General features: G+C 39.9%; 9 protein-coding genes and 2 non-coding genes across 11 annotated transcripts; 4 read left to right on the top strand and 7 right to left on the bottom strand. All coding sequences in view use genetic code 12, as the record gives it.

The window, feature by feature from the left end:
* The first annotated feature begins 371 nt into the window (after positions 1-371).
* PGA43 (Pga43p) lies at positions 372-1,323 on the top strand. The gene has a single exon (XM_064920611.1). It carries the CDS (start codon positions 484-486, stop codon positions 1,267-1,269), a length of 786 nt encoding a protein of 261 aa, XP_064773155.1. The 5' UTR covers positions 372-483; the 3' UTR covers positions 1,270-1,323.
* Positions 1,305-2,558, bottom strand: ERG26 (sterol-4-alpha-carboxylate 3-dehydrogenase (decarboxylating)). The gene has a single exon (XM_064917575.1). The coding sequence runs from the start codon at positions 2,425-2,427 to the stop codon at positions 1,378-1,380; it is 1,050 nt and encodes a 349-aa protein (XP_064773154.1). The 5' UTR covers positions 2,428-2,558; the 3' UTR covers positions 1,305-1,377.
* A 72-nt stretch (positions 2,559-2,630) lies between these two features.
* Positions 2,631-4,046, bottom strand: NUP60 (FG-nucleoporin; the record flags this gene model as incomplete). Its single annotated transcript, XM_064918461.1, has 1 exon — positions 2,631-4,046. One exon carries the CDS (start codon positions 4,044-4,046, stop codon positions 2,631-2,633), a length of 1,416 nt encoding a protein of 471 aa, XP_064773153.1.
* Positions 4,047-6,102: 2,056 nt separating this feature from the next.
* GDH3 (glutamate dehydrogenase (NADP(+))) lies at positions 6,103-7,464 on the top strand (the record flags this gene model as incomplete). The annotated part of the gene is made up of 1 exon (XM_064921729.1): positions 6,103-7,464. The coding sequence occupies one exon, from the start codon at positions 6,103-6,105 to the stop codon at positions 7,462-7,464; it is 1,362 nt and encodes a 453-aa protein (XP_064773152.1).
* Positions 7,465-8,075: 611 nt separating this feature from the next.
* On the top strand, positions 8,076-10,461 carry RJT20DRAFT_129738 (nucleotide diphosphatase/phosphodiesterase). The gene has a single exon (XM_064917574.1). The coding sequence runs from the start codon at positions 8,139-8,141 to the stop codon at positions 10,359-10,361; it is 2,223 nt and encodes a 740-aa protein (XP_064773151.1). The 5' UTR covers positions 8,076-8,138; the 3' UTR covers positions 10,362-10,461.
* RJT20DRAFT_129737 (uncharacterized protein) lies at positions 10,462-12,696 on the bottom strand. Its single transcript, XM_064917573.1, has one exon. The coding sequence runs from the start codon at positions 12,575-12,577 to the stop codon at positions 10,469-10,471; it is 2,109 nt and encodes a 702-aa protein (XP_064773150.1). The 5' UTR covers positions 12,578-12,696; the 3' UTR covers positions 10,462-10,468.
* Positions 12,697-13,899, bottom strand: NIF3 (Nif3p). The gene is made up of 2 exons (XM_064917572.1): positions 13,678-13,899; positions 12,697-13,625 (listed from the first exon to the last, which is right to left on the bottom strand). Exons 1-2 carry the CDS (start codon positions 13,712-13,714, stop codon positions 12,838-12,840), a joined length of 825 nt encoding a protein of 274 aa, XP_064773149.1. The 5' UTR covers positions 13,715-13,899; the 3' UTR covers positions 12,697-12,837.
* RJT20DRAFT_t105 lies at positions 13,827-13,897 on the bottom strand. Its single transcript has one exon. It is a non-coding gene; the product is annotated as a tRNA-Gly (tRNA).
* A 17-nt stretch (positions 13,900-13,916) lies between the features above and the next one.
* RJT20DRAFT_t104 lies at positions 13,917-13,988 on the bottom strand. The gene has a single exon. It is a non-coding gene; the product is annotated as a tRNA-Thr (tRNA).
* Positions 13,989-14,275: 287 nt separating this feature from the next.
* On the bottom strand, positions 14,276-16,525 carry PPS1 (Pps1p; the record flags this gene model as incomplete). Its single annotated transcript, XM_064918846.1, has 3 exons — positions 14,276-15,670; positions 15,737-16,374; positions 16,402-16,525. 3 exons carry the CDS (start codon positions 16,523-16,525, stop codon positions 14,276-14,278), a joined length of 2,157 nt encoding a protein of 718 aa, XP_064773148.1.
* A 2,344-nt stretch (positions 16,526-18,869) lies between these two features.
* On the top strand, positions 18,870-20,192 carry RJT20DRAFT_908 (uncharacterized protein; the record flags this gene model as incomplete). Its single annotated transcript, XM_064921339.1, has 1 exon — positions 18,870-20,192. One exon carries the CDS (start codon positions 18,870-18,872, stop codon positions 20,190-20,192), a length of 1,323 nt encoding a protein of 440 aa, XP_064773147.1.
* Positions 20,193-20,197: the final 5 nt, after the last annotated feature.

The following is a 20,197-nucleotide window of genomic DNA, read 5'->3' as shown; positions in this document are numbered from 1 at the left end:
CGAAAAGTGAAAATCGTGCCAATATTTCTTGTAGTACCAAGCCCTTTTCTGGTGTCACAAATCAAATTTCAGCAAATTGTATGCAGACGACCGTTTGCTCATAATGGTTACTTCACATTAATTAAATGCCCCAATATTCATACAAAGCGGATTCCCATCCCTTCCAGATCCTTCAAGGAGGCGCAATGAGGATAATGTCAATGAAATTACTTTTTGAGCGGTGGCTTTCTCTGTCTCCTTTGAGTGTTCAAAGAGCCGCCTTGGGCTAAGCAAAAATTTTATTCACCAGATTTGGCCCAGTCTCAATTTTCTTGGGACACGAGAAATTTGCGGCCAAGACCTTTTTTGTAGGTAATTCCTATGTTTTTGTTTTGGTAAGCATTATACAGTGAATGTTTACAAACAAGTGAAAGGAAGCCCTCAGTACACTTAGTCGTACCTTCAAGTTCCAAGTGTTCGAGATCCGATTGTCTCTCTTCAAATATGAAAGTTATCCTGTTTATAACGCTTTTTGGGCTTGCCGCCATTGTAGGAAAGGTAGCGCTTGCTGGAAAGTATCCAGAAGCTGAAATTATTGACTCTCTAGAAGAGTATGGTTCATACATTAACCCAAACCCTCGCCCTTATAAACGGTGTGATGCCAATGACCTTATCAAACTCTCCGGTTGCTGCAATGATGTTCTTTCAAAACTTGATGATTGCAAAGCTGATGATCTCGCCTGTGAATGCTGTGCTTTACAAACAATAAAACAAGAATGCTACCATCTTTGTCCAGGAAACCCTTCAGCCAACTTCCTTACCGTGTTGTACGATGACTGTTCTGAACTCAATGAAATAAATGCATGTGCTCTTCCATTCAAGAAGGACGATTCAATCAAAACCGACGATTCAACAAAGTACTTCTCAAAATCAAAGTCTCGAAATGAAGATGCAAAAGAGATTGCTGGTTTAGTCACGGTGAAGTCGAAAGTCAACAGCAAATTAGATATTCCACCTTACGATGCAGAAGCACCCTCCCCCGCATCCAAGATGAAGCTAGAAAGAACAGGAGCTACCGAGAATTCTGAAAAGCCTCTTAGCTTACAGCCGCTAACCTCTAATATTAATAAGACTCTTGTGGACCACAAGGTAAATTTGACTGGTAAAGAACTTCATAATGTCACTTGTATGTTAAACTTTATCAATACTTTGATTCTTTTCTTCAATACTAACCATTTGCAGACCTCGAAAAGTCATCAAGTTTGGGGAGTGTCATCTCTCCATATATAGTTCTGTTTGCGAGCCTTGTTATATTACTAGCGCATTATCTTATATTCTATCAATGAAAAGTTAATCATATTAATGCTAGGGACTATGTAGTTATGTAGATCTTCTGCTTTAATGAGTTTCATCCATCCATTCTAAAGTGTACTTAATACCTGTTTCTAAATCAACTGCGGGCTTGTAACCAAGAATTGTCTTTGCTTTGTGGATGTCATGATAACGATGAGCACATACCACCTTTACTCTAAAAGGAGTAATTCCTGGTTCCTTACCAGCAAGTTTTGAGAAAAACTCTGACAAATATCCTAAAGCTATACCTAAAGGTCTGTTCAATTTGATATAATAACTGTCAATGAAGCCATCAGCCTTCCAGACCGTACGCGCCAAAGTCCAGAAATATGTTGGAGCATCATTTGTGATAAAGAAAGTCTCACCACCAAGTTTATCAGCATATGCTGGATCCAAGATCTTTTGAGATGCCAAAACATGGGCGTCGGCCACATTGCCAACGTAGGTCCAATCAAATAAGTTATTATTATCACCAAGTTGATACTTCGATTGACCTAGTCTGGCACTTGCTCTAAGACCAGGAACTAATTGACGATCACCTGGACCAAAAATACCTGCTGGTCTAAGGCAAACAGTTAATAAGCCTGCCTTGTCATTAGCTTCCATAACAGCCGTTTCTGCGATAGCCTTTGTTTCATTGTATCCATCCATATGAACGTCCGGATATGGCCACGATTCGTCTGCATTCTTGAGGTCTTGGCCATTGAAGATAACACCAGCAGAAGAAGTGTATACTAATGCTTTTACCTTCAATTTCTTTGCCACCTGAATCAAGTTCTTGGTACCTTCCACGTTAACCTTGTTGTAAATATCCTGAGATAGCCCGTGCATGGGTGAAGCTGAATGCACAATAACATCACACTTTGACTTAAGGACAGCATTAGATACATCTTCCTCAGAGGTTAAATCTCCCTTGAAGAACTCAATTTCTTCTGGAGGGAATTGGAAGTAAGAAGCCAATTTTTCAGGTATTGGACGCACATCGAAAACGTATATCTTCGTATTTGGGGAATGCTTGTGGAACTGTTCAACCAAATGAAGTCCTAGGAAGCCCGCACCACCTATTAAAAGTACAGATTTAAGTTCTGTTGACATAGTTTGTTGATAAGTCTTGTTACTTCTGATATAATCTCTTCATCGTCTGGTTCCCTGATATTTGTAGAGTCTCTTTTTTTCAGACGTCGTACCGATCAGATCGCCGATACGAGAAGTCCGCGTGAGGACACTTTATTACTACGCGAATACTACAGGTGATAAAAATAAATACAGTAGTCATTTAATTATTATACGCGAGATATTTAGAAATCGAATAAAGCCTCATATTGCTTAACCTTTGCTCTATCCAATACGACTTCCAATGGTGTAACTTCAGGAAAGGGGAAATCGACGAAAACCGATTGTGAAAAATTCTTCAAGTTGGCCACTGGCTTTGTAGTCTGATCAAATGTGAATGTAGTCGGAATTGAAAATTGTGAACCATTGTTCGTTTTCTCAACTGTAGGCTCATTTCTATGCTTGTTACCATTGGCAGAAAATATGAATCCGTTACTCGATTCCACAGCAGGCTTTTTAAGCGGGGCAGCTGACTTAGCAGGCAGGCTGCTGAAAAGTGTTGTTGTAGTGCTCAACTCAGATTTCCCTGATTCCACTTCCTTAGAAGCTGTATCAGTGACCTCACTCGATGGAAAGAGAGGCCTTGTATCAATAGCAACCGGTAGTTCTTTAGACTTATCATATGCAATCGTATTTGCGATATCTTTAGCTGTAATGCTAGGCTTTCCAGCAGGTTCTGCATTTTCTTCAACTTTCTTCACTCTTTTAATTGATGGTAACGACGAATATGGGTTAGCAAACCTCTTGAGATCATTCTGAGGGGGCTTATCTTCGGTACTCAATGTAGTATTATTACCATCGAGAATTGAGAGTAGCGTGCTTGCTGCTTCACTTCTTGGTCTATTATTATTGCTGTACTTTGTTCTAGGAATGTGGTCGAAGGTGGTACTTATATCTTGCTTTGGCTTGGTACCAGATTTAGATACCTTACGAATGCTTGCGCTTGTTGCTCTTATCCTTGTTCTGTACGGCGATGGCAAGCCAGAAAATTGGTACACTCTCTTGACCGAGGGTACACTTCTATTGGCAAAACTGTCGTTAAATGTGTGATAAGCTGGGGTGTAGTCTGGTGTACCAATAAAGCTGGATTGATCGTGCATTGTGCTGGCATTTCTCTTCTTTAAGGTCTTCTGAGCAGAGGGAGTAGCAAAGACCATCAGATCATCTATTGTCGGTTGTGTTGGAGGAATGTAACTCCTATCAAGAGCAATCGTTCTGTCTGTTTGATCGAAGTGACTGGTGTCGTTCAATTTAAGTCTCTTAATTGGAGTGTTACTTTTGGACTTTGCCATTAGAGACATGACTCCCTCATATTCCACGTCAGTTAAAGGCCTGTCGCCTTTTTCTCTGAAAAATGAGGATAAAATATTATTTGCATTCTGGCCCTCACCGCTTAAGGAGGATAAATCTAGTGGGGTAGCTACCGGTGTATTTGAAGTTGATGGTTGCTCACTGGCATGTTTTGGAGTAGAATCTTCGTTTGAGTTATTATTACTCGTATTGAAATATTCTTTAACCTTAGAAAGTATTCCCCGTGTATTGGTAGAAGAGATACTCCTTAATTTATTCCTATAACTCTTATACACCTTCCTATTGTCCATTGCCGATGGTTAGTAATGCCACCAGCTGTGAACTCTTCAGAGCTTTCCTAAATTTTTGAAATTGTTCATCACATTAGTAACCTGCATAGAACAACCATGGCTGTTTTGCAATCAATAGCACATATAATTTGCAGCTTTTGTTCATATACAATTGATATCTAAATGCCAACTCAAAAGGGCGTGTTCCTTGTAAGTGGGAATTCGGATAGGTGATTCTATTGCTTTTTGTGATGAAATACTTCTTTTGGTTCTAAGAAAAAAGCAAAAGTCGTAGATGATGTGCAAGGTAGAAATGGGTAGGTCTGAAGAGAAGTTGACATGATTTTCGTTTTGGAACTTCTTGGGTAAGGTATCTTAAAATTATTTTTAAATGCAACCAAAGGAGATGCTATGATGAAACTCTCTCTGGATTTATGTCATGTTAGCCTCAATTTGTATAGTACGTGCATGCGTTTATCCCGCCTACGATAAAGTTTAACCTTTATCTATTTTATGATTCTAGTCAGTCAAGTATGCTGTTTTGAAATTTTCTATTCACGCTTCACAATACCATACCAGTTCTGGTAATATCTGATGTATGGACCATTGCACAACAAGTTTCTTACAAAACATTATTGAGGACCAGAATATAACTTTTTCGTAGCAGTATTTGCTGCTCATTAAAAGACTGAACGAGGACAAGATATTTAGAGGAAGGCATTAAAGTCGCTTCGGTTAGGTACTTGAATAAGCAGTTTCCCCATCTCACCAAAAAGCAGAAAGGCTGAATCAACTATAACGCAATCCACATAGTTTTACTAGTCTACAAGACTGAAAGACGGAAAATGCTAATGAAATAAGCAACCAACGCGGAATTAGCTCGCATATTCCCGACCCACGTCAACATGTACGCCGTTGCATTCAAAAGTTTACACTGTTAAATAAATAGCCTCTGTATTGGTGTGGGGTCATACTGTGAGAAAACCGTCTTTGATTCGTCTGATAATGAAAGCAAGAAAATGCCATTCAGAAAAATGGGCACAAAGCAAAATCCCGAGTCGGGATTAGTGGGCCTGTGTTAGACCCGGCCCATTTTCTGCGCTAACGCATTCTGAGCTAATCGACTCTGATTTCAAAGCGATTACGTCAGAAAACAGTGACAATTGAAATGTGCCAACTTTGAAGCCCCGAGTGAAGGTATACGAGAGACAACAAAAAATAACATTGGGGGAACTGAGGTACCCAATCACTTGTCCCCCTCGCTGAAAAAAAGCATTATATTGGGGTAATTCAACTACCTACCTGACCAAAATCCAATTACATTGGCGTGCTGAGTGTACCAATATCGAATAGCTAACGTTTCGCACTTAACCATTTAAGCTTCGTCCCATCAAAGTCGTAAAATAGAACGTAAGACAAAAGTCAAAATGCTGAACCGAAACAACAGCAATATTAGGCCCGAGCTCACTTTCCCCACTAGGCATAGGCAACGTGAAGCTAAACTAACAACCATATAGGGTTAGCTTTCCTGTTAAGCCACCCAATGGCATACATGCACGCATCGAATTGGATTTCGGTCCGTTAAAGGTCCTGCAAAATCATACTACATCTTATTGTTCACAACCAGAAATTTTCACTTTTCTCAGGAATTGTATGGCAATTTTGATACCACCCGCTCATTGGCTAGAGATTGAGATAAGGTGGATTTTTCTCGCGATGTACACTCCCGGGCTCACAACCTCTAAATGACTCTTCTCGCAGAAAAGAAATCTCAATTGCCTCTTTCGGTCTGATTTGACTTCCAAAATTTGAATCATCGGCAAAAATGTATGGTGGCACAAGTGTCCGATACGTCTCCGGAAGTTAACGTAGATTAAAAATATATAGAATATATGGTGAATGTACAGGAAAGAGTAGAGGCTAATAAAGATGTGAAGAGTGGAAGTGGGTAATATGGGCCTGGAGAAAATTTCTGATTCTGGGTATTTAAATGTCTGGACATCTCTCCTACTTGAACTTCGGTGACTTATGAATTTTGTTTCTGCTTATCTTAACTCAATAACTACAACTTTCCACAATGGTCTTACCTCACGAACCTGAATTCCAACAAGCTTACAACGAATTAGTCCATGCCCTTGAGGACTCCACCTTGTTCACTGAACAACCAAAGTACAAGAAGGTTATCCCAGTTGTTTCTGTTCCAGAGAGAATTATCCAATTCAGAGTCTCTTGGGAAAATGACAAGGGTGAGATCGAAGTCAACAACGGTTTCAGAGTTCAATTCAACTCCGCTTTAGGTCCATTCAAGGGTGGTTTGAGATTCCACCCATCTGTCAACTTGTCCATCTTGAAGTTCTTGGGTTTCGAACAAATCTTCAAGAATGCTTTGACCGGTTTATCCATGGGTGGTGGTAAAGGTGGTTGCGACTTCAACCCAAAGGGCAGATCTGACAGTGAAATTAGAAGATTCTGTGTCGCTTTCATGAGACAATTAGCCAGATACATCGGTGCTGACACTGACGTTCCAGCTGGTGATATCGGTGTCGGTGGTCGTGAAATCGGTTACCTCTTCGGTGCTTACAAGCAAATGCAAAACAACTGGTCAGGAATCTTGACTGGTAAGGGTTTGACCTGGGGTGGTTCTTTGATCCGTCCAGAAGCCACTGGTTACGGTGTCGTTTACTACGTTGAGAAGATGATTGAGAAGGCCACCAACGGTAAAGAATCCTTCAAGGGTAAGAGAGTCGCAATTTCTGGTTCTGGTAACGTTGCTCAATACGCTGCTCTTAAAGTTATTGAGTTAGGAGGAACTGTTGTTTCCTTGTCTGATTCCAAGGGTTCCATCATCTCCCAAACTGGTATTACACCTGAGCAAATTGCTGAGATCGCCGATGCCAAGGTTAAGCACCAATCCTTAGAGCAGATTATTTCTGCTTCTGCCTTCTCTGGTGCCAACTCTGTTGAATACTTGGCTGGTGTCAGACCATGGGCCAAGGTCGGTCAAGTCGACATTGCATTGCCTTCTGCTACCCAAAACGAGGTCTCCGGTGACGAAGCCAAGGCTTTAGTTGAAGCTGGCTGTAAATTCATTGCCGAAGGTTCCAACATGGGTTCCACCAAGGAAGCTATTGATGTCTTCGAGGCCAACAGATCTAACGACGTCTGGTACGCTCCAGGTAAGGCCGCTAACTGTGGTGGTGTTGCCGTCTCTGGTTTGGAAATGGCTCAAAACTCCCAAAGAGTTCAATGGACTTCCGAAGAGGTTGACGCTAAGTTGAAGAACATCATGTACACTTGTTTTGAAAACTGTTACGCCACTGCCGTCAAGTACTCTACTGAGAAGAACGCTGAAGGTTTGCCATCCTTGTTGAAGGGTGCCAACATTGCTGGTTTCATCAAGGTCGCTGACGCTATGTTCGACCAAGGTGACGTCTTCTAAATGTACTGATGATGAGCGCTGTTTGTGTTGCACTTACAAGGCTCTATATGACAATGAAGTTTCATTTTTGCTCAAAAGATTTGTTTTGTTTTCAGTTCTCTAGATAGTGTTATTCTATGTAAGTTATAAAGGTAAGGTATACAATCATACATAGTGATATATAAAGTTATATGTACAGCTTGTTTTCATATTCTTCTCGTATGCATAGTGCCCCTCTTGGCAGTAGCGAACAAAAGAAATTAAATTGAGACTCGTATCTAAGTACTAATGAGGGAGAGACCGAAGTACCACAAGGTATGATAAATGAAGTACTACAATTGATGTTCTGTTCTTAAACCAAAGGATCAAAGCACTATATACCATAGTGACTTACAACCCCTTACGACGACGCCTTGCAGCAGCCATGTAGAGAGACAAGAACAATACCATTTCTCTCATATCACTTCTTATCGAAAACCTTACATACTAATTACATCCAACCACCAATCTGAGAACTGCAGCACGCACTACTGTAACCAGTGAGGTAACCGCGTGCGTCCTGCACCAGAGCTGCTCAACCAAAGATCCGAACTCAGCTCTATTTGAGGCTATTGACAGAGTTAGTGTGATATGTTATAGGGTAATAGCATACCAAATAAGTTAGAGTAGTCTTCATAAGTGGACATTAATAGAAAATGTCGGTAAATTACACATCACTTCCACAGCCTCATGCTGCGGATGTCCCTATAACAGATATGGACGATGATGATGATATCATATTCAACGAGCAAACAAACCCATCAAGGCCAGCACATACAGCGGAAAGCGGCAACGATGACTTTTTATCTAGCTTGGACTACGACTTTGATGACAGTAGTAACCTGTCGTCGACTACCATGTTTTCAAAGTTCAAAGGCCTTTTTAAATCGAAAATTAAAGGCGGTAATAGCTATGAAATGTTGAACCATAATACATCACGAAATAGGGACAGCTTCGAAATCACTGACGGAGAGGAAGAAGGAGAAGGAGGGGAAGAAGAAAGGCGAGACGAGGGTCCCTTCAGAGTATTCGACTTACGTGACTACAAAATCAAAGCCTTGCTAAAACAATTAAAAGTGACCACAGCATTGGGCAGTCTCGTAATATTTTGTCTAATCACGGTGATACTATACTTGAGTGGAAAAGGAGGGAGAAAGGCATATGTAAATAATTTAAACAAGATCATTCTAAACAATTCAACTCATGATTTTCATCCTACAACCATCGTGATATCATTGGATGGATTCCACCCTCATTACATCAACCCAGCTAACACTCCTACATTGCATACTATGTTAGTTAAAGATTATGGAGCACCCTTCATGATTCCATCTTTTCCTTCATCTACTTTTCCTAACCACTGGACATTAGTTACTGGCTTAGACCCAGCTGAGCACGGCATAGTCGGAAACACATTTTATGATCCCATTTTGAAAAAGCACTTTATAAATACCAACCCCAATGAAGGAGGATTAGACCCAGACTTTTGGCAAGGAGGTGAACCGGTATGGACAACCGCACATAGACAGGGAGTTAATGCTGCAGTACACATGTGGCCTGGAAGCGAAGTTCCCACAGTCGGCCCTTCTGTAGACTTCGACAGATATAATGGATCTGAATTGTTGTCTACAAAGGTTGACAAGGTGATGAAGTGGATTGACCGAGAGGATATTGCGAAAAGACCTGAATTGATCTTAACTTATGTTCCCACAGTCGATCTGTTTGGCCACAAGTTTGGTATCAGTGGGTCTAATTTGACAGACGCTTTAAATTATGTCGACAATTTTATTGATTTGATGCAAAAAGAACTCGAGAAGAGAAACTTACAAAAGATTGTCAATCTCATTGTTGTAAGTGATCACGGAATGGCACCAACATCCAATGATAGATTAATCTACCTAGATGACTTGGTCGATTTGAATAAATTAGAACATATAGATGGTTGGCCTCTTTTCGGATTGCGCCCGTTCGAACAATACCCTGTTGATGAGATATACCAGGAAGTGCTCACTAATATGGCCAAGCTAGGTGAAAAAGAAACTCAGCATTATGACATCTTCAAAGTTGAAGATTTGCCGAAAGAATGGGAATTTGGTGGAAAGATAGATGACCATAAGTTCAACTACAGACTCGCCCCCCTTTGGATTATTCCAAAAGTTGGGTATTCCGTTACGACACACAAGCAGATGAAAGAAAATGGATTTGATTACAAACCAAAGGGAGTTCATGGTTATAATAATACGGAGGTGTTAATGAGGGCAATTTTCTTGGGTACTGGTCCTTATTTTGATCAACGATTAAGCCCTTCTAAGAAAGTGAAGCCATTTAAGAACACAGAGGTATATAACATTATTTGTGACACATTGAACCTCAACCCTTCCCCAAATAATGGATCTGACTTCACAGTGAAATCTATTATATCTGGCGCAAATGAGTTACCAGATGATTGGCTTGACCCACTTGAGTATCCTAACTTACCTTTTAAGGTCGACCATATCGTCAATAATGCTACATATGACTTGCTATGGAAGAAAAGACCAGTTAGCTCAAACCCAACAACCATTTCAATAAGTACCAACAACCATCCAGTTGAATCTATGGCTTTGGCTGAATCAAGCTTTTCTGGGCTTGAGACTGAGCAAAACCCACAACCAACGGATTTTGAAAGTTCTCCGGATGACAACAAACAAGCAGAGGAGGCCAAAAATGGCCATGAAGGTGACACAGAAAAGCCAGAAGACAATGATGGGCACCAAGGATTTTTACACGACCTTGTAGATGACATTGAGGATACACTAGACAAAGTCGGCGACAAAGTCGATGAACTCCTTGATGATTTCTTTGGAAGTGACAAAGACAACAAAGATAATGAGAACTAGTGCTATACGGCATCATATAGTGCAATTTTATAGAGGTTCACAATTTTTCCTTACATAGTATTTTATCCTCTATATGTATATTTAAGGGTAAGTAGTCGTATTCAATTTTATAATTGATCATTTAAGACATTGGATAAATGCTGTAAGCTAGAGAAACTACTTTGATTGTGAGGAGAATCTATCACAAATGGTGAATGAGTACTTCTCACAGGGGTTGGCGGATCGCTTAGATTCTCAACTGACTCAAAAGAGGCCCGATCAGAGCGAGGGCTTAATGTATTTCCTTTAGCCCTCGGGCTCACAACATCATCACTTGAATCTTGACATAGTTTAACAATCTCTTCTTTGGACAAAGAAAGAAAAGGTTTCGACCGAGTTATTACTCCCCAGTTTTTCTTGATAATATCCACAATTTTCACAATGAAGATTGATTCATTGGCGAAAGATAATTCTTGCCATAGCTTAAGAATGATAGAAATAGTCTCTTCGTCATTTTCAATGAAAGTAGATAGTAGGTTATCAAAAAGCTTATACATCTGGAATAACACTAGATTTCTCAAATCAGGGAGTTCATACAAGTTTGAAAGTATCAACAACCCTAAAAAGTCCAAGATTGTATAATCTGGCTTTATGTACGTATTAAAATCAATTGTACCAGCGTATAAGTAATATATCAACCCCTTTACCCATGTATAGGGTTCTGGTATTAGCATTTTGTTCAGAAGTGTTTCAGTCATCCCAATAGAGATCAATCTTTGGAAATGAGGCCATCTAGCCAAAAGAATTGACTTATGTACTTTGATTGTTTTGAAGTTACCTGGGTTCAGAAGATCAAGCAAATCAAATGACTCTCGGTATTTAGGCTTATCCTCTTGATTAGCCAATGTGAGAATTTCGAAATCAGAAAACTCCTCGTTGAGAAGTATTCTTTCAAAATCCTTAGACAAAGGAATACTACTGTAGAGCGCTCTTTTGTCATAAGGTATTCTTCTAAGGCATGGGATACCCAAATCACTTAGTCGTATTTCAAAAATTGAGTCGAGTTTGCCAGGAATTCCTATCTCCTCATTCTCCATCTCATCCATTGTGTCGTTGCTCGTGCCCTCTGGGATCGACTCTGCTGTTAAGTTAGCAGCTGCCTCGTTCGAAGAGAGGTTTCTGCTAAAATGTGTCCCCAAGAGAAATAAAGTTCCATCCTCTTTCACAAAGGTTTCCTTCCACGAATAGTTCATTATGTTATGTTTGCTTGTCTTCGCAAAATACATAGCAATATTGCTCATGTTGAACAAATCTTGCGACTCAAAGTCATCAAGATTGAAATAGGAAATGCTCATTCCTCCGGATGTGGTACTCCATGCTGGTAATGAAATATCCATTATTATGGAAGCGTTTATCCCTGAGCCAACAAATAACCGTTCGCATTCATTTGGACTATATTTACTGCTGGATTCAAATTCTTGTGAGGTATCGCTTCCATCAAGATTTGGGAATAGTCGCTTGGGCTTCTGGAGAATTGAGATTTCTCCAATAGTCTGATTTTTGAAGGAGTAGAAGGTGATTGTGTCTTTGACGTGGTTCATATCCTTGTCTAGTCCTCCGAATGAGTAGAGCTTATCACCTTGTATAGTTATGTAATGATCGAATCTAGATACAAATTGAATTGGACCCTGCCAAGTACCCGATGTAAGGTCATAACAGAACAAGTCATCCAAAGGAGTTGATTTTACTAGTCCACCGCTTACATATAACTTCGATTTGTCGGCAGAGAGACAACATGCGTGACGTGATCTTGATGATGGTGCGTTCTCTAAAGCAAAATGTGGGGGACCTATCCATTTCTTATCAAATATATTATATATCATCATTAAGCTATCCTTTCGAAAAGTAGTATTATGAGGTCTATGGCGGTGTGCTACAGGTTCAGGGAACTCGTCATATGGAATTCCTCCAAAGACTAGGATATTACCGTTTCCAATGTATACTGCCAGATGCCCTTCTCTGTACAACCCATTGTGTTTATCATCTACTTCCCAAGTATTCGTTGCAAGGTTCAAGAGATAGACATTGCTATCCAAGGCATCCATGTCATCGAAGCCTCCAAATAGAAATACATAGTCCGTTCCTGTGCACTGTACAATGGTGGATTTGACGTTGTATGATGGAGAGTTGCCTTCTAGATCGAAGATCCGCAAACTCTGGGGTTGAGACTTCACCATATTCTTCTAATCCCAAAGCACCCAAGCCATGCACAATCTAGTGGCTACTTAAAACTGTGCAAACGGTGAGTAGGAAGTAATTGACTTATATTTTTATATACGTAATACTGTACTATTGCAAGAAAGCAGATTAGTACTATTGAAACCAAACGCTTGTACCATCTTACAAATCCCGAATCGTATATAAAATCACGTGATAATATACAGTCTTGCTGTTGCAGTACTTATCCAGCATTACCTATTCATAAGTGTTTGTATATCTACGCTAACTCAAAGGGGTCTCTGTCAGTTTCGCTGATCATAACATGGGCATCACCAAGAGCGTCTTCCAACTGTTTTTTGATCACTTTCAAAAATGATCTCTCGGTGTTGGTGTGGTTGCAAGAAATAACTGAGGATCCACTTTCCTTGAAATATAAAGCCTCATGATGAGACAATTCTCCCGTATAGTATAAATCAGCCTGTACTCCCTTAAATACACCTCCCCCAGACCCTGCGCAAATGGCTATCTTGCGAATTGGGTGGTCTAAACTTTGACCTCTTCCTCTCACTACCTGGACATACTTTAAGCCCAAACTGCATTTAACATTGCCAATTAATTTAGATAATGGAACTGGATTGGACAAAGTGACCAATCTACCCATTCCACAATCCTTAGCCACTGGGTCCTTTTCAATTGCTTCTTTTGACGACACTTCATAACCAAAAGTGATTCCATCTGCTAAGTAATCGTTTACACCACCATAGGCACTGTCCACAGCTGTATGAGGACAATAGACTGATATATTGTTCTGGATCAATTTGATCAACGATCTCTGTTGAGGGTCATCTTGGCTAATGCTCTTCAAACCTCTGAATATGAACGGATGGTATGCCATGATGAAATTAGCCTTTTTCTTAATTGCCTCCTCTGTAACCGATTGAGTTAAATCAATGGTAAGTAGGATATTGACATTGTCCGATTTTATGTCTTCGGAACTGGAATCAAGTAGCAAGCCCGTATTGTCCCAGGTTTTATCAGCCAAGGCTATTGGATAATACCTTTGAACTAGAATAGGTTAGATAATCACTCTCAATTGGTATGTATACTTTATACTTACCTGCCTTAACAGCCCTAGTCACAGCAGTCTTAGACATTTCGAACTAGTTTTTGGTATGCTCAAAAAATAGAACACTTGGTATCTTACCAAACTTATAAATTTATAATTATTCACTGTCATCATTATCGGCAAAGAGTAAGCCAAAAAAATGCGCAAGCCCGGAATCGAACCGGGGGCCCAACGATGGCAACGTTGGATTTTACCACTAAACCACTTGCGCAAGCGAAATCTGTAGATTTTGCCTCCTGCCAGAATTGAACTAGCGACCTTTGCATTACAAGTGCAACGCTCTACCACTAAGCTAAGGAGGCAAATCTTGAAAATTCATGAATAAGTCGTTATATGCAAAATCTGAAATCTCGGGTCGGAATTTCTGTTGTCCTGAATATAATTTGTTTTGTGTGCTGTGTTTTTTTACCGTAATTCTTGGTCGGTACTGTGTGTGACCGAATCTTTCTTTCAAATAAGAGGAGTGGCTGCAAAGCTTTCGGTTGTAGGCACTTGTGACACAGCATCAAGGGTTAACAAATTATAAATATATTTATGAGTTATGTATAAAAGCTAATCTATTCCGCTGCCAAAGTTGTACTTCAGTATTTCATTCTATGTAATGATTGTTGAGTTTGCTTATTTCATTGCACAAGACCTCCCAGTTGTAGAATCCTCTGTTTGCTTTCCTTCGAGCTTGAAGTCCTAAAAACTGCTCAAATAAATGAAGCTCGTAAAAGATTTTGAGATTGGGCTGAATAATTATATTGAATCGCTGCACCCTTAGATACATGTAGCAAGTCAACAAAGATAAATGAAACTTCTTCATCATAGAGGCCAAAACAATTGAAGCAGACCTAGATACACCGATTCGGCAATGGATTAATGTGGTACTTCCGTCAGTGGTATCCGGATTCTCGGCTAAAAGTAACTTACTTTGGATGGATGCAGGGCATTGAGTTAACAAAGGCATTATGGAATCCTTCCCATCATCCTTTAAATTATGTACAAACACTAAGGATTTTAAGTATTTGGGAATCTTAGGATTATCATTTTTCCTTGACTTTCCACCTAGTTTAGTGAAATCAACCTCATATATTTTACATTCCCCATCATTAAACTCAAAAATCGGTTTCAAGATCTCAACTCCTCTCTTGCACTTCTCCTTTACTTCGTAGTCAAAAATCACTTGATTTCTATAGTATTTGAACCAAGATGGGCATTCCCCAATTGAAATTAAATGGGTAGTCTTTATCGAATTCAAAACTGTAATGGAATTTGCATGGCCCAAAGATCCTAAATACAAGTTGTGAAATATTTTGGAAGGAAAGTTATTATCATACCCTGGGTTGAACCAATCGTGTTTTGACGTAGACTGCATTGGATGAAATAAATGATAAGAGTTCACTTCATCAAAATCAAGGTCTTCTATAAGTTTGTCATCCGCTAATAAGTTTTGCTTCAAATAATCAATGAATCTCTCGAATTGTTTGAGGAAAATTATGTCAGATTTAAAGAAGTAGAGCTTGACGCTCTTGTCTACACTTTCTCCTGTATTGGCTAACAATTGAATGACGGCATCTTCTATGTTACATGCCCCAAGTAGTTGCGTTAATGATATTGTTAACAAAGATAATCCTGTAAAACCATCAAACGAGAAAATAAAAGCCTTCTGGTCAAGCTTATTAACAATTAGGTGGATCAACTTCAACACATTCAAGAATGTGATAATTTCCGGAGCTGTGATATTACCAGCGCTGAAACATCCTGATGAGGGAAATTCCAAATAATAGACGCTTGAATTTTGCGCCTCTCCTTTTGAAATATCATAGATTATGGAGTGAAGGGTTTGAGACGAAGGGAGACTAGCGCTCTCGTGACAGTTTATTATCAATTTGAATGGTTGCTGCGTAGCCGTAGAAAGTTTATTAAAATCTGTGATATTACCCAAACATATTTTATTGTGATATATCCACTTCATGGAGTTTAGTCTCCAAATCAAATTCTGTTCGTATTTCAAAAACTTGCATGCGTATTGAGCTTTGTCTTCATTTGCGGGGATACCCCTGACCAGTTCGGGAATCAAGTTGTTTTGGTATATTAAACTCTCCTCCTGACTATTGTCAAAATAATCGGAATCAATTGAATTCCAGTCTATGCTGTTTTCGACAATGTATACTGTCTGGCGTTTCCTCTCGTTTTTGAGCGAGGCTATCATTAATGCTAAAGGCTCATTATCTTCGTCATTGAAGTTGTATACGACAAAGCTGGATAAAGGAGCCATTAGCTTTATCTGGCTCTTATAATTTCTATTATTCAACAGCCTTTGATTTTTCAATACATCGATCTGCCAGACATGGTTGAAGGGGAGGTATTCTTTATACTCTTCCACTGTGTGGGCTACGTCCTCTCTATGTAAGCTCACGTCTTCTATCTCATTCACTTCTGAAGAAGAGGATGGAAAGTGAACTCCAAGTCTTCTCTGGAACGTCTTAGGTTCGAGCAAGTCTTTCAAGTCAATTGTGTTGATTAAATTCGGATGCTTGTGATTTCCACTTGAAGAGTTCAAGAACATGAGGTTTACCATGGAGTTATCGGATATCACATGGCTAATATCATCCGTGTTTTCTTCATTGCCTTCTAAGAAAAATGCCCTTTGGTTGATGTTATCCAAGCCATGGAGATATGGAAAGAGCTTTTGCGCTTTACCTACTTTTGCATTCAACTTCGAACTACACTGCTCCGCATGGCGCCTTCTATAGTAGTAGTCCAAAAGAGATGAGAGCTGCCTCGCTGAAGAAATGAACTTAATACTTGCATGCAATGGGTGACTTTTGAGTTGGCTGTCAAACTGTTCCATCCAAGATTGGTACACCAAATCGTGCCCTGGAGTGTCAGAGTTCTGCTCTTCGCTGTCGCCTGCAACAGATTGCGTCAACTCCTCAGACGAAGAGCTGTTAGTTCCTGACTCTGTCAATACGGCAGATGACAGACTTCTCTTCCTCAAAAGATTGGGAATATTATGGACGGTATGGTCGTAGTGCAGAGTTGATGTATCTGGTTCACTGCGCGTAGTTAAGAAAGAGGCGGCTGAACCACCATTGTTGCAATCGTTTTGTTCGATGCACACAACCAGGGTCAAGTCAATGGAAAACTGCTCATTCGTGGAGGTTGACGTAGTGATGACGGTATTAGCCGTTCTAGACGGTGATATACAAGATCTAGGTACAATCGAATGTTCGTTGATCAAGTAGTCGCTGGTTTCTGAAGCCACCAATTTTTCAGAGGAGGAATTGTGGGGTGATGCGGTTCTCGCAGTAGCTCCATGTATTGTATTGTTTGGAGCTCCACCGTGGGCTAGTAAGTGGCTAGGGTTGCTCAGAACATGTTCGATCAAACTCATAGCACCGCCCTATTGCAATCGCTGATGAAATAGAAGAGAGGGCAGCAATCAAATTGGTACGACTGAAAAATGGGCGTCACTCAAATATATACAATATACAACAGATTAGATGTGGAGGAGAGTCGCTTGCCGATGAAAAAAAAAAACAACTATACAAAGCAATATTATTTCATCGGAAAACTGTAGTTCAATGGATAAGGAGAGTGGGCAAATGGTAACTATATATATAATTTAGAGAAACAGCGTACGTACTGGGGGTAAATACGAAGTAGGTGCCTAGATCGGAAACGCAAGAATGAATCTTATGAATCTAGAATTGGCTACAATATTAATGGTTTTGATAACTTAAGATTTACTCTAAGCAAGGTATTATCAGCGGACATGGAAGAAAGTAGATCCAAGACTCTGCAACAGTGGCAGGTTGCCTGCAAATTGAATTACGCGCCTGTGACTGCCGCCGCATTGTTATGATGTAATGTCAAGCAGAGAGACGTAAGTGCAGCATTCTGAATACTGCGACGAAGGAGGCGATACGAGGTAGTACCGGAGGTTTTGAAAATCACTCAAAAGACTGAATTTCAGATGGTCTTAGCTGAGAAAAGTAGCAAAAAACAAACTCTTCTGAAACCGGATGGTTTACAGGCTTTTTCGTTTCACATTCTTGTATATTAGTATATCGTTCCATTGAAAAGGGTTTAGGGGTCGGGAATTGTTGCCTCTGTGAAGTCCATAATTCTAGAGTTAGACGTTTAAAGTTATGTACAGGGAAAGCCAAAAGGTTTTTTTTCTGTAATCTATATAGTAGAAGTGGGCCATGCACGGATAGGCCACAAGGAGCGAGTCGAAGGAGTCATTGATTAGGTGCAGCAGCAGTAGTAGCAGCAAGAGAAGCAGGAGAACAGAAAAAGGGATCGAAAAGGAGACTTTGAAATCAGCCAGTCCCACGAACAAGGTTCGGTGTACGTCGGGTAAAAACCTTGATGCCGGATAACCATTCTTCCTCCCTGAGACGATCAGATGTCCGAAAAGTTGAACCCATTTTCAGCGAAGCGCAAAACCAACCGTAAATGTAACATCAACCCTCTATTTCATTGTGCTTGTTATTGACGGTTAAACTTTTTTGCCGACAGACATCTTTTTTATTTGACATATTTTAGAATGTGCGAAAATGCATATGATATATCTTGCCAAATCTCAGTTACCTCCTAAAGTTCAAATACCATCGTTTCAGTTGCAAATCTCCACAATTTGCGCTTTGAGGGATTTTGGCAGGCCATGTTTATTGGATGTTTGAAAGAGGATGTTTGTTTGTATGACAGGCAAGTCTCCAATTATTTTTAGCACAATGCTACATTCGTTTAGCGGGCCGACTTGGAACACTGCCCTTTCTCTGTAACTCAGAAAAATCGGTCGGAAAGATTTGTTTTCTTATCTGCGCCATTTCTTGTACTCTCAGCCTACATCGAGAAGGACATGGTCAATCTCGATCACCAGCGTAATCAAACAAACTTGAAACTTTCATTCATTGTTACTGCTGTTATATGTTAATCAAACTTAAAATGAGTATCCTTCCGGCTCTTGTGACTGTAAGTTGTTTCTCAAAATATATGTTAAAGGATCTGTAGGTCTGTTTTATTTTTTTCTTATAGTATCGTTAATTTTGCCGCCAATCTTATTAAAAAAAATACAATCATATCTAATGTAAAATCTAAGAAGCTGTAGTCAGTATAACTTTAACCAATTGAAAAGTCGTTTCATTGAAGAGAAATTCAATTAACTTGACGGTTGCAAACCCTGCATTATGATTAGCCTTAGAATTAGTAAGTTCTTACAGTCTCTCCTGAGTTCTCTTGTAATATTGATGATTGCTAAAGCCCAGTTATCGTATCTGACAGACAATGTTGTCTACTCAAAACACACAGTAGCGGATAAGTGGAATAATGTGAGCGAATACTCTGTAATTGCTGCAACAGAAATTGCAGCCTTCGAATACTTTGGCAGTGAATCAAATGGAACTTGGCATTCCATCAATGAAAGCTTCATAGACATAGACGCACATGAAGATACGGAATGTGGATGCAATACAGAATGCGAAAGCAATGAAGAAGAAGATTATGAAGAAGAAGATTATGGTGAAGAAGATTATGATGAAGAAGATAATGAAGACGATGAGGGAGACGATGAGGGAGACGAAGAGTTCAGCGAGAAGCAGAGTGATCCGTTTGGCGAAGGAATGCAGACACAGCAAGACTTAGAGCTGATTTTCAGTCATAATCTTAATGTAACATCATTCCACTCTTCAAGCGGTTCAACTATTAGCCATTCCACAACGACGGAAATGCTTTCCAGTGACTTATATGGTGGATCCATCATTTTTGAGGGTACAACCTCCGAAGAAACTTTAACGTATACGCCTAAACAAACGATAAACGACTTTCTATGTGACAATGACGGCTTTTTAAGAATAGGACACAGTCCCCTAACAAGCAGAACACTAGGAGACTCTAGACCACTGTTAAGTATCTATAAGCCTGCTAACATCTCTGAAAGCCAGAAAGAAACACTCGTATCTTTCTTACCTCTACCTTCCAACGTGGAATCGTTTAAAGAGCCAGTAGAGGAAATATCTTCACATAGAATGAAACAAATTACAGATGGTGAACTTAAGAGCGAAGTAGGCAATAGTTCATATTATCCTTCTATTACATCTATTGCACCCACTGTCTTATCTAAGACAAGTGGGAGGAAACCATGGCTGGATGGCTATACATCGACATGGGAGACTTCCTCTCAATCCCCTAGGGAATCTGAAAATTCAGTCACTTCCCAATTCAGAAAGAAGAAGACAAAAATGTATACAACGACCCCTGGAGGTGTAGTCTCTTTTAGCTTTCTTCTGCAAGATTGTCAAATCAAGCCGATAACAAGAAATCTTCTCCCAGACAAGTCACTGACGTCCACCAGAAAACCTACAAAGTTGAACTCGTCCCTAAACATCACCAGAAGATTTACCGGAGTTGTTCCTAACAATAGGACAATCAGGTATTTCTCCAAATGCAACACATTAGAAAAGTCCACCATGCTATTTCCTATTTTGTTCCTATTCGGTGTTCTAATTCTATAGGCTAG

The sequence above is a fragment of the Scheffersomyces xylosifermentans genome, assembly GCF_036884685.1.
Source record: "Scheffersomyces xylosifermentans strain CBS 12540 chromosome Unknown RJT20scaffold_6, whole genome shotgun sequence".
Lineage (NCBI taxonomy): Eukaryota > Fungi > Ascomycota > Pichiomycetes > Serinales > Debaryomycetaceae > Scheffersomyces > Scheffersomyces xylosifermentans.
The sequence above is the reverse complement of the archived record's forward strand: the minus strand, read 5'-3'. Positions and strand labels throughout refer to the sequence as shown.